The 22,665-nt window shown below is 28.7% G+C and overlaps 1 protein-coding gene and 1 long non-coding RNA gene across 2 annotated transcripts; both read left to right on the plus strand.

Moving 5' to 3' along the window:
* Window positions 1–9,884: 9,884 nt before the first annotated feature.
* Window positions 9,885–10,196, plus strand: LOC135926253 (uncharacterized). Its single transcript, XR_010571811.1, has 3 exons — window positions 9,885–9,942; window positions 9,988–10,068; window positions 10,114–10,196. It is a non-coding gene; the product is annotated as an uncharacterized LOC135926253 (long non-coding RNA).
* Window positions 10,197–10,594: 398 nt separating this feature from the next.
* LOC135926865 (uncharacterized) lies at window positions 10,595–12,860 on the plus strand. The gene is made up of 7 exons (XM_065462798.1): window positions 10,595–10,694; window positions 10,740–10,820; window positions 10,866–10,994; window positions 11,038–11,100; window positions 11,393–12,208; window positions 12,250–12,514; window positions 12,560–12,860. The coding sequence occupies exons 5-7, from the start codon at window positions 11,707–11,709 to the stop codon at window positions 12,858–12,860; spliced, it is 1,068 nt and encodes a 355-aa protein (XP_065318870.1). The 5' UTR covers window positions 10,595–10,694; window positions 10,740–10,820; window positions 10,866–10,994; window positions 11,038–11,100; window positions 11,393–11,706.
* The last annotated feature ends 9,805 nt before the right edge of the window (window positions 12,861–22,665 follow it).

A 22,665-nucleotide genomic window follows, 5' to 3' on the forward strand; every position in this document is an offset into this window, starting at 1 on the left:
TCCATCCTGTGAAAAGTAAAATAAAGGTCAAAGAAAAGAAACAAGATTAGCAAGTTTGAATATTGGTACACATAAAGGTAAGACGAGAGAATTGGCATCAATGTTGAACAAGAGAAATGTTGATATAGCCGTGCATACAAGAGAAGAAATGGAAAGGACAGAAGACTTTGATGATTGGAGATGGGTATAAATTGTACTATAATGGAATTGTTAGCAATAGGAACGGTGTCGGCATCATTCTCAGTCAAGATCTAACCTCCTCAGTAGTAGAAGTCAACAGGATCTCTGATAGACTAATGAAGATAAAACTCTGCATTGGTCAATCAATACTATACATCCTTTCAGTATATGCTCCTCAAACGGGTTGCAAGGAAGAAGAGAAAGATGACTTTAGAGCTATCCTCGATGAAGCTCTAATGGAAATCTCTAAGGATGACCTTGTCATAATAGGTGGTGACTTAAATGCGCATGTGGGAAAAGCAAGAGATAGCTACAAAAGGTATCTGGTGGTTTTGGATAAGTAGAAAGAAATGATGAAGGAGAGCATGTACTGAAATTTGCGCAAGCCTTCGACCTTGCCTTAATAAACACCTACTATAGGAAAAAAAACAGTCATAGTCATCCCAGGAGAAGATATCGCCGCTCAACACAAGCTACTAGTCATGGATTTACACATCTCAAATAAATCCACTCAAAATAAGATAAAACAGGAACCATGCATCAAATGGGGCAAATTAAAAACAATGATAGATGCCTTTGCAATCAATGCAAACATTGAAACAATAAATTCCTCACAAGTCAATGAAAAAATGTGGACAGACCTTTCATCCAGATTAATAGACACTGTCAAATCGACACTAGGCTTGACAAGGGGAGGTAACAAATCATACAAAAAACTATAGTGGTTGAATGAAGAGGTACAAACCACTATACAGGAGAAAAAAGCCCTTTATAAAATATGGTACAAATCCAAAAACCCAGATGACAAAACAAGATACAAAAAACTCAAGAGATTAGCTACAAAGGCGGTGGCTAGGACCAAATCTATGGCATACAATGACATGTATGAAGAACTACATACCAAAGAAGGACAAAACAAAATATACAGATTATCCAAACAGCGAGAAAAGAATTCTAGGGATATAAACGGAGCTCCAAAAGTAATCAAAAATAAAGATGGGAAATTGATAATTAAGGAAAAAGAAATAATGAATAGATGGAAAGAATATTTTCAGGAGCTTTAATCCCCACATACTACATCTAGATGAAGACTCCCCATGTCAAAACCTTGTACAACCTATAACAGAACAAGAAATAATCACATGCCTGAGGCATATGAAAAACAACAAAGCTAGGGGTCCAGATGATATTCCAATAGAAAGCCTTAAAGCACTAGGAGATGATGGAATACATCTCCTCACAAATCTGTATAATAAAATACTGGGAAACAAAGAGATCCCTCAGGCAAAGCTATCTAGTTCCTATCTTCAAAAATAATGAGGATCCACACAATTGTCAAAATTACAGGGGCATAAAACTAATGTCACACTGTCTAAAACTATACGAAAAAATAATAGAAAAAAGATTAAGAGACATAATCGAAATAGGAGAGACTCAGTTTGCTTTATGCCTGGAAGATCAACAACCGATGCTATCCACGCAATTAGGCAAATGAGTGAAAAATACAGGGAAAAGAACAAAAAGCTACACATGTTTCTCAATCTAGAAAAGGCATTCAAATTTATCTGGTGGGCGCTACACAAAAAGATCCCGTATATAAGAATAATACAGGATATGTATATGGGCCATACAACAATGGTCCGTAGCACAACAGGTACTTCAGCAGGCTTCACAATAGCCGAAGGAGTTCATCAAGGGTCGGCTCTCAGCCCACTTCTCTTCATTACAGTAATAGATGTATTAGCACAGTCTATACCTCAAACAGTCCCGTGGATGATATTTGCAGATGGTATTGTGATACTTGCCTAATCCAAGGATGAAATGAAAGAAAGATTGGTGAATTGGACAAATATCCTAGAAAAGCACGGACTAAAAGTAAATAGAGAAAAGACGGAGTATATGGTGATAGGAGCAGATGAAACAGAATATTGATATAAATGAATGGCAGATATCGGCAATTGAAAGCTGCAAATATTTGGGCTCCACTATACAAACAAACGGCACAATAGAAAAAGAGATAAAGAGTATTAATCAAGGGTGGTTAAAGTGGAGATCTTTAAATGGAGTGCTATTTGACAAAAGTATCCCACACAAATTAAAGGGAAAAATTTACAGTTCCATAGTACAACCAACTATTCTATATAGTTCGGAAACATGACCACCAAGAAATCAGACGAGAGAAGTCTACAAACTATGGAGATGAGAATGCTGAGGATGATTGCTGGGGTAACAAAAAGGATAATGGGCAAACAATGAGAAGGCCTATGAACTACATAGGAAATAAGGTTGAGAGTTTGAAAGTGATGGGCAAACGTAAAAGAGGAAGGTCAAAACTTCAATGGGGCCATAAAGTTAGAGCCAATATAAAGAAGTATAAATTAAATAAGAGATTGTATGAATAACATAAAGTGGAGAGAGATGTTGAAGGAGCTTATCACCAGATAAGGTGAAAGCTAAAGAGGAAAAAAAATGGCTCCAATATCTTCCTTATTAAACCTAATATTGAAATTTGCATCATAAAAGGAAAATTGGAAAAAGACTATTAGCAGTTGAACGGAAAGAAATATACAGGATTAGAGGTGGGTCTCGGCCGTAAAATTAAGCGTGACACGATGGGTCACGTAGTGAAAGTGAATAAATTTTAAATTATTGGGCATTACTGAGTGTGACGGGTTTTCCCAAAATTTTTGCCTACCGTGATTGGGTGTGAACATAAATTTCCCGTGAATCACGGAAATTTTAATTTTTTTAATTGTTTTTTTATGAATATAAATTTGCAATTTTATAATTATAATATATAATTTATTTAATTTAGTTCTTTAAAAAAGAATAATTAGTGAAATCAAAAAAAAACTTCCGCATTTTATAAACAACATTTTTTTCCGTCTTATAAAATTTCAATTGAATGAAAAATAATAAATCTCTCAACTCTCGTTCAGCAATAGAAATTTGGTTATAATAAATTTAATTTATATATGTTTTATTTTCAATTACCTTTACTAAATTTTTTTATCAATATTGAAGAAATGCTCCAATAATCTGAGCCCAGAATCTCGTCCCACAGTAAATGAAGTTTATTTATGGAAACTAGTGTTATTAAACTGCTCGATTTAAGCCGATTTTTATAAACGGCTAACTCAATATTTTAGCCAGAAAAATATTGCCTAAGCCTCGAGATTCTACTAATAGATGTGCAAATCTTTGTGCCATCAATGAGCAAAATTTTAGGCCTGCGTAACATCTTTCTTGATAAAATATTGAGTTTGCCGTTTTAAAAATTGGCTCAAATCGAGCCGTTTAACAACCTAATGGAAATAATAATTAGTAAAATTTTATATACCTTCTGAAGGTGAAACAATAATAACCAAAACCATAAAAAACAGGACAACATTTATTTTAAAGGAAAGATTTATTACGTAGCCACTTTCTAGATCTAATTTCAAAAGTCTTAAAATTTTAATAGCCGAGGAAAAGGAAGATATATATATAAAACAACCTTAAAAATGCGAAATGATATAAAATTAGATGATATGCTTAAGTCAATGCCAACTATCATTTAAAACCTTTCTAATTCATTCTGAAAGCATCAACATCAACCGATGAAAGTTGTGAAGATTATTTTAAAGATTCATAGCTCATAAAAGAAATAACAATTACAATATTTTGAAGCTTTGGGAGCAGGGTAATTTATTTCCTTTTTTTTTGAGAAAATTATCTAATAAAATTTTGTCAGCCCCGGCAAATTCGGTTTCTAGTGAAAGGTTATTTTCCATAGCCAATCGCTTATTAGAAAGGCGAACACAATTGAAATAAAAAAACATGGACATTCTTCTTTTTCCAAATAAAAATTTTGATTTAAATTGTAATTATTTTGTGTTATTAATATGGAATTAGAGAAATAAAAACTATTGATAAAATAAATTCAAAAAAGCGTAAGAGTATACAGGCTCGTACGCAGGAATTTGGTCTAAAGGGGGGGGGGGGGGTAATAAAATTTTTTAAGAAATATAATTGTTAATTAAAAATACTAAGCATAAATTTATTAGGACTAATAACTTTTCTAATACACAATTTTAAACTAATGTGAATTAAAAAAATTATATAAAACCGGCATTGAAAAACTATAAAATAAATGTGAATTATAAAATATAAAGTGAATATAACCCATGATATGAATCACTTAAATGACCTAAAATTGAAATTTGAATTTTTTGAGCTTTTAAAATATATAAAGTATAAAAAATTTAAATGTTGGAAATATAAATTAATACACAAAAAGTTTCTTAGGAATAATTGTATCTTGTATGTTTTGAGCTAATTTTTCAATTATCTATCCTTCCTTGGCGTTAAATGCCTATGAATATTCAAAAGATTCAAATCATTCAATCTACTTTCAGATTTTGTATTTCATAGGTATGTTTTTCACAGACTTGCAGGCCCAGCCCCCGAGCCGGACCGTATTTTAATTTTTTTAAATATACACGGGCGGGGCCCGTAATTTTTTTATAAAAAAACACCCGGGCCGGGCCTGAAAATTTTTTTAGAAAAAATATCCGGGCCGAGCTGTATATTTTAAAACCAAATATTTGAAATCGCCATTGTTAGCTATAAGAATCAAAAATAAATATAATTTTTTTTTTAAAAATTCGGTCCGGGCCTGGAAATTTTATTTTCAAAAAATCCGGGCCGGAAAAAATTTAAAAAAAAAATCTGGGCAATGTCCTGCAAATAGTACCTCTGCAAAGCTCTGTTATTCTTCTTAAAAAAGAGAATGTTCTCTCATTAGTTTACTAAAGAGCTGCTAATATATATAACCATTTTAATACATTGGGAGTATAATCTAAAATGTGTTTGAAATAATGCAAAGCATCCATAGCATTTTTTGGGACTGTATCAACCATAGTTAATCTTTAAATCATAGTTATTCAGCTAATAAGGCATCATAAGATATTTTAACATCTTCATGATAAAAATCTAACAAATATTTATATTTTTTTTCTATCACCATATGAAAAAGGTTGGGAGAGGGGACATTTGTTTTATAATACTCTTTTACTGATCCTATATTAATGTTTTGACGATGAGCTTGCTTGCTGCAAGTCGAGGGAACAAATATTAAACTCGTATACCTCTGCTTTTGACTCAACAATAACATATAAAATATGAAATTCTTCATCAAATTTCCTTGAGTTCTAATAAAATGCTCTCCGCTATTCTCATCTTCTTAAACAAGTCAATGTTATGTTTTTGAAAAGTATTACATAAAGTTGTATAATTAAATAATACATTCTAATGAGAAAAAAAATTTGGAATAAGTATTGAATCCAATAATTTTGCTTCTGAGGAAATATTTCTTTCAAGCCATTGTGATATTTCAGTAATAGCATTAATAATAGGCTCTTCTAACTCCATAAAAGCTGTTACTGCTTGATGGCGGAGACTCGATCTGGATAAGCTTGCGATTTCTTTCTCCCTGTTAGACAAGGAGTTTCAGAGATAATTATTATTTAACTAGAAATTTAGATAAATATTACGCCACTAAAATTTTTAAATAACAGGTAAATTACGCCAAGGAAAACTTGAAATCAAAATTAATTGATAAAATAACTTAGTAGATGAATGTGATAAATAAATGTAATTAAATATATATATGAGATAGTAATAAATATTAACAAATATAAATTAATATTAACAATAATATTTTTGAAAAATATAATCCGGCATCTGCATTTTTTGGCTTTGGGGGGGGGGGGATTTGTCCCCCTGCCCCCTCCCCCGCTGCGTACGCCAATGAGAGTATAGCAATAAAGTTTTACAAAATTTTAAAACTCTGTGAATTTTCGGGCGTGATCAAAATATGGCGGGTCGGGTCAAATCTTTTTTAGTAGTAATAGTGAAAGGGGGTAAATTTTGTATTTCCACCGTGAGCGAGCGGGCCATGAATAAAAAATTAGGCCCGCGCATACCTCTATATAGATTTTAAAAATATTATAAATATTATGTATGAAAAAAGTATCACATTATTTTTAAAAATTAGATAAATGTTATTCAGCAGCGTTTATCATTGTGTATCAACAGTTTCTTGTGATGTCTCATTATCTACACTTTTTACCGAGCATAAGAGAATATGAAAAATAAATAAACCCAAATTTAGTTCTATAGCTTATGAAAAATACACCCAAAACTTGAGTTAAAATTTAAAAATAAAAATCGTGGTGTTAGATTTGAATGTTTATAATTGTTTTCATTTGCAAATTTTCAATAAAAAAACTTTCTTTTGTCTCATTATAAAAAAAAACTATTACCACCCCAAATAAAAATTTGCCCACCCCACTAAGAAGTTGCGGATATCCTGTAGTGATATTAATTAAACTTACAGAAGGGTTACAGGATAGTTATTCGATCCTATTTAAAGAATTGAATTAAGATCGGAATCTTTTCAAAAAATATGTAACAAAAATTTTTTTAAAGAACGCTCCTTTTATGGATATCACAAATTTTTTTAATGAAATATTTTCTATAATCTTGATTGAGACCAAAGCCCTGAAGTTGAAAATTTTTGTACAAGTTGCCCGACCCGTCCAGTTATAATTTTTTAAATAATTTGCCTGGCAAGTTAAAATTTTACCAAAAGCCGCCCTGGCCTGATAAATTTTTTGTACACATATCAATTAAAGCGCTTTTTTGGTTTCTCATTCCAAACGAGAATAGTTACAATCAAAAAAGACAAAGTCCTATCAAAAAAAGGTGTCAATCAAAAAAGGAAAAGTTGCACTGGAAAAGGAAAAAACCCGATCAAAAATGGGAAAATCGTGAATTTATTTGTATATTTTTAAAAAAATTATAATTTTTTTTATTGTTAATTAATTCCCTTTATTTATTTTATATATATTATCCCAAATCTGAATCTAAAAGAAAATGTGTTTTTTAAATTATAAGATTTTTCCAGAATTCAGGATCCTAATAATGAAGAGGAATGTTTATAGAGCATTGAGAGAAAGAAATAACCGAAAAGAATGTTATAGAAGACGGAAAATTATTAATGAGGTATAATATTTTGTTTCTTACAATATATCATAATAATGAAATAATTAGATATACAAAAATTTTAAAAAAGGATTTTATTGCTAAAAAGAAATAAAGAAATTGGGTGAATTTAAAAAAATAAAAATAGGAGGAGAAGAAAAAATTAAAAATGATAAAGGGACAAGAAATTTTTATTATAAAAAAGGGAAAAGAATGGTTAAAAATGGGGGAAAAAATGGGGAATTGAAGAAAACATGAAAAGAAATTACTTTTTAAAAGATAAAAATAAAAGATTAATCAGAGGAGAAGAATAATCGGAGACGTGCAGAGATACCATATGCACGGCCCAACCTGGCCCCTATTCAAAAATATTTTTGGCAGGACCCGGTCCTGGTTGTATACTTTCAGGCCCGACCCGAATTCTTTTAAAAGATTATTCGGTCAGGGGTGTAAATTTTTTATGGCCTGGGTTTTAAAAATTTTTTAAATATAACTATTCGGCATTTTATGAATCGTTTTTCAGCGAATACGAAATTCATATATGATAACTTTTCAAATCTTATCTCCCCATTTGTAGTAAAAAAAAAAGTGTGTTTGAATCATTAAACTTTAAATTTAACATGTTCTTGGTAATTCCCATATTTTCTTTTCCTTTTTTAATTTGATATAGTCTTTGATATAAGTAAGGGAGACAGGGGTAAAACGATTGGTATTTTGCATTTTTACCATAATATCTTGATGAAACATTAACAAAACAGAACAAATAATATATTTACAGAGTATTTCATTCAAAAAAGAAAAAGCCCAATCAAAAAAAAAGTGTCAATCCTTATAATCAAAAAAGGAGTGTCAATCAAAAAAAGAATAGTTCTAAAGGCTTAGGATAAAGTCCGATCAAAAAAGGAAAAATTTCAATTAAAAAAAGAAAAGTGTCAAACAAGGGAAAGGTCCAATCAAAAATGGAAAATTCCCATTCAAAAAAGAAAATATTTTTCTTCTCATTTTTGATATTTCATTTTTGTCTTTTTAAAAATAATTTATAAATCTTATTATTTCCCTTATATTGGAAATTTGATGTTCTTCTATTTTTATCTCCATTTAATTTCAGTACTTAGATGTACACTTATTACATTGTCTTACCAGAACTATTATAGTAATGTAGGCTTATCTGTGCTCTGATGCACCTATAAAAATTATTCAACCTGAATGAGATAAAATAATCATCCTTCCTTTATCTTAATTCTAATGTATATTTGTGTGTACTATGACGTATGCCTGTGAAATTATTCAACCTGAATCAAATAAATAATCTTCCTTTTTCTACCTTAATTCCAATGTAGGTGTGCATGTACTATGACGTATGCCTAAGAAATAAATTCTGGCTCAGATGTAAAATCGATAAACTACCCTTTATTAACTCCTTATATTTTTAGTTATTAACTTCTTTATTATCTTAAAAACTTTATTATAATCTTATTCAAAAAATTCCTTACTTGTCTAATTTATATTATCAAATTTATATCACTGGACTCTAAATATTAATTCATCTTTCATGTAGTTTCAAATTAATTATTTAACTTCTCTTTTTTCCATAGTTTAATCTCCTCCCATTTTCCACTATATCTATTTCTATAATTTAACTATTGATATTTCCTTATAATTATTAATATTTCCATTCTAATATCCCTATATCCTATAAAAAATATATATTTATAAAATTATGTTTTAATTTATACAGATATAAATTACAATTATTCCTAGTCTATCGTTAAAATTCTCGTAACTTTTCTCAAAAGATTAATTACTTTTATCAATTCTTATATATACAATACGTGATACGTGATATATAGCGCTTTTGCCCTCTAACGTTGAAGATTCAACAGAGCTACGCTAGGTTTTCCTCATTTCCATCTAATTGGAACAATTTAATTTGGGTATAAAAATAAAAATATGAGGAGCCCTCCACACGTTTGTGGGCAAGCCGCACGTACTTGTAGGCACAACATTTCGAAAAATGTTGCTTAAACCTCTATAGGCTTTAATTTAGAAGGAGTGGGACAAAGAAAAAGCCTATACCCGAGAACTACAGTATAATTTAATTACTTTAAAGGTGGGTGATGGCTGATTTTAAGCTTAATTTCTTTAATGTAAGTTATATCTGTAAATAAATATGATTAAAATAAAATAATATTTACCACCGGATGAACCGAACCCATCGATTCATTGGTAAGAGACCTAAATAGCAAGTATCATAATAGCCAAAAATGAGAATATTTACACTAATACTCACACAAATATTCACAAAAATGGCCGCCATATTTTGATATGATTCCAACTGTAGCAGATAACCTTAAAAATTATCTTAAATATATACAACTTGAAATAAAAGTAATGAACCATTTTATATGTTTATTATTTATGTTTTCAGCAAACACAGAAGAAGAAGGATTATATATGCTACCAAGGGCATGAATATTTGACCCATACAAGTGGGAAAAAGGCCGTTTACCTTACATGTCGCAAAAGATGTGGTGGTAGGGCCAAATTAATGATTGGCCTCGATTTAATTATCACCATTCAACATTCCTTAGACTGTCAAAACTTAGTAGCTGCACAAACTTCTAATGGTAATTATTTTTATATAAATATTTTATCATTGAATCGATGTTTTAACATTAGCCCCTCTAACTTCCACTTCTGATGTCATAGCCCATCAAAATATTAATTCAAGTCAAAGTATTTATGATGTTATTACTTATAACATTAACTTTTAATAATTAGCTCCACAAATTATAAATTTTACTTCCCCTCTAACTTCCACTTCTGATGCCATAGCCCATCAAAATATTAATTCAAGTCAAGGTATTTATGATGTTATTATTTATAACATTAACTTCTAATAATTAGCTCCACAAATTATAAATTTTACTTCCCCTCTAACTTCCACTTCTGATGCCATAGCCCATCAAAATATTAATTCAAGTCAAGGTATTTATGATGTTATTATTTATAACATTAACTTATAATAATTAGCTCCACAAATTATAAATTTTACTTCCCCTCTAACTTCCACTTCTGATGCCATAGCCCATCAAAATATTAATTCAAGTCAAGGTATTTATGATGTTATTATTTATAACATTAACTTATAATAATTAGCTCCACAAATTATAAATTTTACTTCCCCTCTAACTTCCACTTCTGATGCCATAGCCCATCAAAAATTAATTCAAGTCAAGGTATTTATGATGTTATTTATAACATTAACTTATAATAATTAGCTCCACAAATTATAAATTTTACTTCCCCTCTAACTTCCACTTCTGATGCCATAGCCCATCAAAATATTAATTCAAGTCAAGGTATTTATGATGTTATTATTTATAACATTAACTTATAATAATTAGCTCCACAAATTATAAATTTTACTTCCCCTCTAACTTCCACTTCTGATGCCATAGCCCATCAAAATATTAATTCAAGTCAAGGTATTTATGATGTTATTATTTATAACATTAACTTATAATAATTAGCTCCACAAATTATAAATTTTACTTCCCCTCTAACTTCCACTTCTGATGCCATAGCCCATCAAAATATTAATTCAAGTCAAGGTATTTATGATGTTATTATTTATAACATTAACTTATAATAATTAGCTCCACAAATTATAAATTTTACATTAGCCCCTCAAACTTCTGGTTTTGCCATAGCCTTTCAAACTTTTATCTCAAATCAAAATAATTCAGGTGCTTATCATGTTATTAATTCAGATGTTGGAATTGAAAGTATTCAATACACAAATTGACAATTACTAAATTATATTTATAGGTAATGGTGATCTCCCTTTAGAAGTAGCCAATGTGTTAATAGATTTACATCAAAATATTAGTGGTAAAAATATGTTTATAAGGCTATTTTTTTAAATTTATTTTAAAAAAAAATTAAATACAGAATGTGACATATTAAGTAACCCCTGATGTATAATATAGCTAGGCTATTTTTTAATTATATTTAGGCATGACCTTGGAATAATTAAAAAAATATTACATCTTTTTTAAAGATAAATAATAAATCAATAATTATTTATTTGCTTTATTTATTTTTTTAAGTATCTGGTTCTGTCTGATTAAATATTAGAGCTCCATATTAATCATATTAATATATGATTTTTATATTTATTAAGATCCTCAATTTATAAAATCTCAAAAAGGAAAACTGCTTCTCTTTTTCCAAAATTATTTATATCGATATGCTTATCAAAAAGATGATAGAATACACTATCGTTGCAGAAAGGTTGGCTGCAAGGCTTCATGTAAATTTGATGGAATTTACACAACCTCTGGTTTGCATGAACACCAAAATGAAATCGGTCAGTTTGAAAAACTGAGAACTCACAAGGTTCTAGAGGATATTGTTGCCGAAAATCCTCTAGAGACAAGGCACAATATTTATGAAAAGGCCTTGAATAAAAGATGCCTAGAAACGCCCTCCATCGAAATGTATCCAGAGGCAATGCCCTCATTTGTTTCAATTAAGAGTACAATTGACAGATTGTTACAAAAAAATCGGCCCACTTTGCCTCAGTCTGTGGATGAACTAGTATTATTACCAGAATACATCACCACAAATAAGGGGGAGATTTTTTTAATTAATAATGATAATAATAATAATATGCTGGTGTTTGGTACATGTGAAATGCTAAAACTTGTAGAAATATGTGATGGTGATAGCATTTACATGGACGGCACCTTTTATGTCGTTCCTCGACTGTACTGTCAATTGTATAGTATCCATATAATGTATCAAGAAGTTATGATACCGATTATATATGCCCTCCTCCCCGATAAAAATAGAGGGACATATATTGAATTATTTCAAATTATCTTACAATTTTGCTCGATGAAAAATATCCGATTCAATCCTCGATTTGGACAAACTGATTACGAGGCCGCAGCTATATCGGCGCTTAGGTTTGTTTTTCCCAATATGTCCATAAAAGGTTTATTTATAACATTGTATATTATAATTAAAAAAATTTAGGCTGTTTTTTTCACTATTCCCAGGCTCTTTGGCGTAAATGTCAGGCGCTGGGTTTAGTTAGCGGTTATTTGCACAATACTACCATTCATCAAGTTGTTAGACGAATGACCACTTTGCCATTTTGCAAAGAAGAACATATTTCCGAGGTACGGGCATCATGCCATGCTCTGTCTGCTGAATATCCTTTGCTCAAAAATTTTATGGAGTATATGGATTTTACATGGCTCGGAGTTAATGCCATATTCCCCCGAAATATATGGACCAGGTAATTAAAACATTTAAATATTAACTTTACTTATAATCAATTTAGGTATCAAGTTGACGGCCCTAGAACAAACAACCACCTGGAGGGGTATCATCATGCCCTCAAGAGAAAAACAAACGTGGCTCACCCGAATATTTATTGTCTGATAAATATTTTAAAAAGACATCAACATTCGAGTGAGCTTAAGATCTTACAAATTAATAGTGGGTTGAACGTGAGAAGAAAAAATAAAAAATATGATCAATTAAATATTAACATTGATAATCTAACTCGTATATACGAGCGTACAAATGAAATATATCCTTTTTTAGATAATGTTTCATATTTTATAAAACAACAATCATAACCCGTATTTATTTATATTTCTTTTATATATTTACCTTGCTATATATGGTATACTTTATTTACATTTTTATAATTATTTTGTATAATAATGTAACTTTAATATAAAAATTTATAAATATTTTTTTTTCGCGCATATTGTATACATCTTTCAGTAATAAAAATACTTATTTAGTAGATGCTTTGACCTAAAATTGTTGCTTATAGATGGCAATGACATATAATAATACATAAACTGATGATTCATTCATTAAACCTTACTTTAAAATGTATAGTCGTAACATTATGTAAATATATTTTTAACTGCTTGTCAAAATTTTGATAAAATACGAATCCTTTGGGTGAAAATAATTTTTTATAAAAAGAAAGACCAAAGCATTTAAAAGAGTTTTTTATTCTGCCAAAATATTGTAAAAATTATAGAATCTTTATAAAATTCTAGTGACTCACAGGATTGTTTAACACACATGTTCAAGTGGTGTCTTATGATTCTTTTCCGATTTGGGTTGATTTAAAAAATTATTTTTTTGTGAGTGTTTATTTAGTCTTCATTTTTCTAATAAATTATATCAGCGTCTACCTCGACATGATAGAAAAAACCCTAACTCCACCCAAAAAAGATTTTTTACTGCCTATCCCCAAGAAGCATACACTCTAATTCTGAAATAAAAATAATATATATGTATACTATTTTTAAAAAATTACTATTATTTTTACTACCTTAAAAAATTACATGAGTGAAGCAAATTTAATATTATCTATTTTTTAAAATAAATAAGGAGAAAATAAATAATATGTGTTGGGGAAGTAAATAAAAAAATGCCTATTTTTTAAATAAATAAAAGAGGTTGAGAATATTTTTATATTATATTTTTATCTGTGTCTAATAATTGCAAATTGTATTATTGAAAATTTATTAAAAATGATTTAATTTAAAAATTTTTGATGTGAAGCAATGGATTATTAATAGGAAGATAAAAACCAAAAGGATTAATATGAAAAATATGAATGGCTCACTGGATGTGGATTTTCTATATCCCTATATTGTTGGTCGCCTATTATTCTTGAAGGAAAAATATGTTTGGATATGAATAATTTTTTAAAGGCAGTTTTACAGCATGAAGAATCAACCGCTTATTTGAAGTCGATAATTCTATTAAAATCATTTGCCAAAAATTGAATTAAAAATATGATAGATTCCAGACGCAAAATATGAAACGAAATTTTACTCAAAAACAAGGACGAATTCTGCTTATTTATAAATTTTAATTTTTTGTATGGTTAGACTTATAAAAAGAAAAAATGATTTTCTATTGCTTCCCTGGTAGTATTTGATGCTTCGTCACTGTCTGAAGATTTTGCGTAAGAAGATTTGTTAGGTTACCTAAAATTATTTTGAATAAAATATTATCGGGCCATTTTAAAAAATCGAAAGCGGGCTTTTAACAACACTAAATTACTTAATAAAGAATTAAAATATTTATATATAATAATAGTTAAATAGTATAGCCATAATTTACAAAATTGTAATATTTATTTTAGATTATATAATTAAAGTTTTATAATATTTACTACAACTTTTTATATAATTAATCGTTTAAAAATTGTATAAAAATTATATGGGAATATATTTATAATTATATAACAATAGTCTCATAATATTATAATGATTTTTATATTAATAATTTATAATTACATATTATAATTTATAAAATTATTTATATATTAATAATTTAGACTTCTTTACATTTTCATCATTTAATATCTCGCTATTTTGATAATCGCTATTGGGTTTAGTTAGCTTATATTTGCATAATTTTGCCATTTTGCAAGGAAGAACATGTTCCTGAAGTACAATCATCATGCCATGCTCTGTCTGCCGAATATCATTATTCTGCTTTACCGTTTTAATAAATCAAATGAGAGATAAATGTTTTTCATTGTTTCCCTAGTTTCGTCACTGTTATAGCTATTCACCATAAGCTATGTTAAAAGTAGCGCGCTACATTATTTAAATAGCGATAGTTAGTTACTATACTATTTTGAAAAATAGTAGCTAATTAATAGCGCTGCCATTTATTTAGAGTAGCCATAACTAAAAAAGAGGGGAAGCTTGAGAGGAGATTGTAGAAAAATCTCTGAAAATATTTAATACGTAACTTATTAGGTTTATTTTAATATTTAATTATAATTTTTTATAGTGTAGTAAAATTAGTTTTCATTTTTCTAATAATTTATGATTTGCTCCTTATCAACGTCTACATAGAGAAAAATAACTCTTACCTCCTACCCCTAAATGATTTTTTATTCACTATTCTTAAAGGCGATATGATGGCATGTACCTTCTCCCCTGCATGTCGCTATTGCTTCTTATTAGTATTCTTCTTTATTAAATTTGTAATTATATTATAATACCCCCCCCCCCCCCCCTCATATAATATAGAAATTATTTAAATACAATTGCAATATACATGTTTATAATATCATATAATAAACATAATATTAATATGGATAAATTATAGTTAAAATTTATAAAAGATATATGTGTTTATTTATAATTTAAAACAATTTATAAAATATTATTAGATAAAAATTACCCCTAATATATTATATTATACAACACTATTAATATATAAAACTTATATATGTAATAATATAATTATATAATTAAAATAATATAATAAAATGATTTACATTTTAATAATTTATAAAATAATTTATATATTATTAGGCTTCTTAAGATTTTCATTCATTTAATTCCTTGCTATTTTGATTCTTGCTATTTAGAGGTGGAACCGATTCATTTTCATCTTTGAAAAAAGAGGAAAGAAATAACAAATTTTTTCTCTCGTATGATTTATGATTTAATTCTATTATTACTCACAAGTGCTGTTGAAAACTGTCTCAAATTTGATATTATATCGTTGTAATATTAATATCTAAAACTGATATTAATAGACGAAATAGGGTAAAAATCTTAAAAATATTATATTGTTGTAGCTGTCGAAAATTGTTATGATAAATCAAATTCCATTTTTTATAGTGAAATCTTGATAAAAAATCTATTATATTGTTGTAATAAAGCTGTCAAAAAAATTGCTATGATAAATAATGATATAAGTTGTCTGAAAAACTTTATTTTATATAGTGAAATCTTGATAATATATATTGTCGAAATCTTGTTTTATAAATCGTTAAATAAATTGTCTGAAAAACTTTATTTTATATAGTGAAATCTTGATAATATATATTGTCGAAATCTTGTTTTATAATTCGTTAAGTAAATTTATTTTATTGTATAAGTTGTTTTAATCTAGTAATATAAATTGTTTCTCTAATTTTTTAATTACTAAATAAATTTACTAACATTACAATGAACGATTTTTCTGGTTCTCTAAGAATTATATCGCTAAATGCTAGATCCCTAAATAATAATAAATTTGCTCAACTAAGAATAATATTAGACACCCTAGCGGTTGATATTACTTGTATACAAGAAACACATTGGATAGATACTAAACTAAATTGCAAAGGTTACCTCCTCTTTAACTCGGGCGAAACTGAAAAAAACTGGTGTGGAGTTTGTATATTGATCAAAAAGAATCTATCGGGCTACATTTCAAAATTCGATGGCGTAAATAGTAGGGTATGTAGCATAAAAATAAATACGAGATGTAAAACCCTAAATATTGTAAATATTTATATACCAGTGAACTAAACTAAAAAACAACCATTCTTCATTTTTCTTGACGAATATCTAAATAAATTTCCGAAACGCGAAAACTTACTAATTGCTGGTGATTTTAATGCGAAAGTAGGAAGAATCGATATAAAGAATCATATTTCCCTTGGTTCAGGAACACTAAATATTAAATCCGATATTGGAGGAAAACTACTATTAAAACTCTGTCATAAGTTAGATTTTCTAATAGCTAATACTTTCTTCGAACTTCTGATAAAAGAGAGATATACACATATTTTAGCCCAACTTACAATACTTGGTCTCAAATCGACTATTTTATTTGTAATAGGTCGACTATGAGTTGGATAAAAAATATTAAAGTTCTTCATCAGGTTTTATTTAACTCTGACCATAAAATTATAGATTGCTCTATGGTAATAGACCCGAAGATATGGCATATGAGGAAGAAAAGAAATGGAAAGTCACTTATGAAACGTCCCAAATTAGATATCGAAGCATTAAATGATCACAATATCAAAACAGAATATATAAAACTAATCAGAAATAATTCTCATAAATTTATCGATCTAACTAACAACTTATCCTCGGACACACTATGGGAAAATACCCGTGACATTTTCAACAAAGCGGCATCAAATTCCTTACCAGCCAAGATGAATTATTCGGACTGAATCTCAATAGAATCAAAAAATCTTATTTCAAATCTAGTGGGGAGTGGTCATTATAGGAGAAACAGAGCTATGTATATCCTAAACGATATAAGTCATAAACTCAGAAAAGATAAGAGGAAATTCCTTGAGGATCGTGCCACTGAGATAAGTAATTCGTTCAGTGCAAATGATTCATATAAAGCTTTTAAATTATTGAAATCCTTCACTTCTTTCAAAAGAGAGCAATTTTTTAAACTTAGTCACAACTCAAAAGAAATTACAGATCCAGAGATACAAATGAAAATATGGGTTTCACATTACTCTAAAATATTTAATAGTAATGAACCCTCCTCTACATCAAATAACCAAATAGTAATAACTCCCATTGTTCAAAATCCATCTACCTCAAGTTTCTGGCCTCCAAATCTGTTGTTAAACCTTGGACTTCCTCAATACCTTCCCGCTCAAAATTCTTATATCTCAAATCTTTTATCTAACTCTACGAACAACTTAAATTTAGAATCTCCCATTGACCAAAATTCATCTACCTCAAACTCCTGGCCTCCTCAGGTGCAATTACACCAGAACCCTCCTAAATGGCCTTCTGATCTATGTCTCGCTCAAAATTCTTATATCTCAAATCTTTTATCTAACTCTACGAACAACTTAAATTTAAAATCTCCCATTGACCAAAATTCATCTACCTCAAACTCCTGGCCTCCTCAGGTGCAATTACACCAGAACCCTCCTAAATGGCCTTCTGATCTATGCCCTCAAAACTCTTCTTCCTTTAATCTCTTGCCATCAAAATTATTACATTTACCAAACCAAAGTGAGTCTTTCATTCATCATGGTCCATCCACTTCGTACCTCTGGCCCCCACAATTATTTCTCCCACAAGATAATATTACTCATAATACTACATCTTTATCTACACATTCTTCCCTCTCTACCTTATTCCAAAATACAAATAGAATCATAGATCCTATCAAGAGTGAAACAGAGTTGTACAAAAGATCTTCTTTGAAGATTTTTGAGCGAGATCTAGCTCAAAAATTTGAGCAAGATCTTTGAAGATCGTAAAATTTGAAGATCTTTTATTTTTTAAAAATTTTGTGTAACGATCTTCAAAAATCTTCATGATATTTATTTTTTTACCCCTTTATTAAAAGCCCAGATGTTTTTCAATTTTCATCAAGGCAGGAGGAGAGGTATAAAACATAAAAGAAATATTATATTAATAAAATTGAAAAACATCTGGGCTTTTAATAAAGAGGTAAAAAAATAAATATCATGAAGATCTTTGAAGATCTTTACACAAAATTTTTAAAAAATAAAATACTTTAAATTATACGATCTTCAAAGATCTAGATCTTTGAAGATCTTTTTATTTTGAGCAAATGTACAACTCTGGAGTGAAATAATAAATATAATAAAGAAACTAAAAAATCACAAGGCGTGTGGTCAAGATAATATTCGTAGTGAATATTTAAAAACGGACCCTATATTATCCGCCGAAATACTATTCCCTATCATATCGAGAGTATAGAAGGAAGGGATTTGCTACCCTAATTAATTTTCCCAAAAACTAAGTACCCTAAAACTCTAGAGGATTGGAGAGGAATTTCACTAAATTCTATAATATATAAGATTTTCACTAACATTATCCTAAATCGACTCAAACCTTTTATAGAACGAGATTATGTGGATTCAATAGTTTCATTTAGAAAGGGACATAATGCTCTTGAAGCTATTCTCAACTTAAAGATTCAAATAGAAAAATCTATAATACGGAAAAGGCAATTAATAATTATAGCTCTTGATTTTAGGAAAGCTTTTGATACGATTATTCATGATAGTTTATGGAAAGCATTAGAAGAAGTTAATACTCCAACTTCTTTGGTAAAAATATTAAAAAATATCTATAATGATTACTCGATACAAATTATCCATGCGGGTCATAAATCAACAAAAATACCAGTTAAGATAGGTTTGAAACAGGGATGTGTCCTTTCTCCTCTTCTTTTTAATTTTATTACAAACTATATCATAAAAAGAGTGACTAAACAATATTTGGCTCAGATTCTCATCGTGAAATTTAATATTCTTGCTTTTGCCGATGATATTTGCATTATAGGAGATTCTATATCACACCTCCAATTGCTAGTGGACATGATGACCCAAGTTGCTGATTTTTTTGGTTTAAAAATAAATATTGATAAAACAAAGTTGATGACATCAATATTCTCCCCTCCAAACATGAATCTAACGATACAAGGGAGAAAAATAGAAGAAGTTCAACAATTAAAATATCTAGGAGTGATACTGGATAGAAAAGGAAATACTAAACTAGACCTAATAGCTAAATTAAATAAAGGCAGACTGAAATATAGATCTTTTATGAAAATATGGAGTTCGAATCAAATATCAATTCCTTTAAAGATTCGATTATTTAAAACTTTAATATTCCCCTCCTTAATCTATGGTATAGAAACTTGGAAAGATACCAAACAAGAAAGTAAAAAGATGCAAACTTTCATTAACAAATGTCTTAGATATATTACCAAAACTTTCCACCCGTATAATACTTCGAATCATAATCTTTGGTCCAGATGTGACATCCTCCCTATATATAGACTATGTGAATATAGGAAAATCGAAATATTAGGGCACATTCTCAGACAAGCCCCAAACAACCTAGTATATCAAGCCCTTTTTATTACCCCTTTGGAAGAATCATCTCTCAAACCTTTCCTATCCTACAAAAATAGTTGGTTTGGTAGAATAAATCGATCATTATCGGACATAGATCTATCTTGGGAATTCATAAAACGTGCTTCGTTGGATAGAAAAACTTACAAAATCGCATTAAGACTTATATACGAACATTTGACGAATAATTGCTGAGAACGTAACAAGTAAAGAAGAGTAAATTAAATTTATTTTAGTATATTATTTAAAAATACAATTTCATATATTACTTTGATATATAACAAGTAAAGATGAGTAAGTAAAGTTATTTTATTTTATTATTTAGAAATACAATTTCATATATTGCTTTGATATATATCTAAGAGTTGAAGTTATTTGAATAGGGCTAAGTAAATGAAGGCAGATTAAATTAGTGCACATTGTAAGAAAATTTCTAAATAGATTACAATACATTATGAGATTTAAGGTCTAATAGATTAAATAGATAGATATTTTAACTAAATAATTATAAAAATTTAATATAATTATATCTTCTAACTAAATAATTGGGAACAAATCGTAAATAAACTAAATGAAATTTAATAATCATAATAATAATAATAATTCAAGACTAACAATAAAAAAATAATTTTTTAGAAAAATAACTAATATATAATAATTTGTATTGGATGATACAGTACTACTATTTTTTTTTCTTTTAAAATATGCTCATAATCTTATTCCCTACGCTATTATTATTATTGGATTGGGTGAGTTCCACTCTTAATAATTATATCTGGGTTACAAGGTTTGTTGGTATCCTTGAGGAAAAAATCGGCATAATTATTATGGAGGATAGGGCCTCTATAGTAATTCACGTTCGCTCATTTTGGGCAGGTCCATGACCAACGTGCTAGATAAGATAAGATAAGAGATATAAAGTAATGAAAGAGAAATAGTTGGCTTGAGGATTTAATCTAGAACGGTTATTAGGATGGTCGCACAGGATAAAAATTAGACAGAAAAAAGACACTTTATTAAATTCGATAGTCTTTATTGATTATATTATTAGAATATTGACGTTGATGTAATATCTTTTTATTTTATAATATGGTTATACAAAAAAGAGCAAGTGGTGTTCGAAAATGAAAATATATATCAATATATATATATATTTAATCCCCTTGAGATGTATTTATATACATGTTAATTTCATTGAATAAAAAGGTAATATGAACATATTTAAATATACAATTACAACAAATTGAATAAGCGAAATATTTAAGAAGTATTTAAATATACAATGAATTACAACAAATTAAGCGAACATGTAACATGCACCACTTCCAAAAAAAAATATATATATATAAAATTAAAGTCTTGAAAACACAACATGGTACAAAAAATGGGGAAGGAACGTTTGGCATGCGGGAGGTAACTCTTATAATGTTAAATGAGTAATAGGGTTAATATTTAATGTTACAATAATGGTTTCATTATTAAAATAATACCCAATACTTACATTAAGATTAACAAGGAATTATATAAAAAATAATATATATATGGGGATAGTAGGAACTACAATTGGGAAGGGAGAATTATTGTCATTATTTCCTTCTTTTTTTTGGAATATAATAAACAATTACATTTGGAAAGGGAATTATTGACATTATTTCCTTCTTTTTTTTTGGGATATAATAAACAATTACATTTTGGAAGGGGAATTATTGTCATTATTTCCTTATCTTGGAATATAATAAACAATTACAATTGAGAATGGGGAATTATTGTCATTATTTCCTTCTTCTTTTTTTTTGGAATATAATAAACAATTACATTTGGTAGGGGGAATTATTGTCATTATTAACAATGTAACATTAATCATAATTATAATAACTAGGAAAAATGGAATATGTATGATGTTTTAGTAACCAACAATATATAAGTAAAAAAATATAATGCAATATATTCCTATTGATAATTTCTAATGTGATCAATATGAACAAAGAGAAGGAATTATTGTCATTATTAACAATGTAACTTATTAATCATAATTATAATAACTAGGAAAAATGGAATATGTATGATGTTTTAATATTTGTAACCAACAATATATAAGTAAAAAAAATATAATGCAATATATTCCTATTGATAATTTCTAATGTGATCAATATGAACAAAGAGAAACTTATCATCTACCTGAATTTCCCAAATGACGTTACTAATTCTCCTAACGACAATCCCCACACGCCATTCTTAATTGGAGCCCACTTTAATAAAGACAAAGTTGCTTAATGTTAATTCTCTGAAATTTATTCTTTTTACATTGGGTCTATTATCACAGTCATCGTCTTTTAAAAAACTCCATTTCCATCTTAACTCCCTTCCGAATAATCTAAAAGCAGGTGATGACTTATTAACCGCATGTTTAGTGTTGCGATAATTTAACAACACATCTTCCAAAATGTCATCCCAGCCTCCTAATTTATATATCATATTTTTTGCTGAGCGTACAGCTCTTTCAGCCATACCATTTGACGCAGGATGGTATGCAGGAGTATATATATGTAGAATTCCCTTTTCTTTTAAAAAGTTATTAAAATCAACAGGCCTAAAAGCTGGTCCATTATCTGATACCAATTCTACTGGATACCCAAATCTGGAAAATATATTATTTAATACCATAATGGTGGTAGTCGCATTAATGTTTTTCACCTTAATTATCTCTAACCAGCGAGAGTACCCATCAATAATTACTAATCCGT

The sequence above is a fragment of the Gordionus sp. m RMFG-2023 genome, chromosome 3 (genome assembly GCF_954871325.1).
Source record: "Gordionus sp. m RMFG-2023 chromosome 3, tfGorSpeb1-WG-v2, whole genome shotgun sequence".
Taxonomy (NCBI): Eukaryota; Metazoa; Nematomorpha; class Gordioida; order Chordodea; family Parachordodidae; genus Gordionus; species Gordionus sp. m RMFG-2023.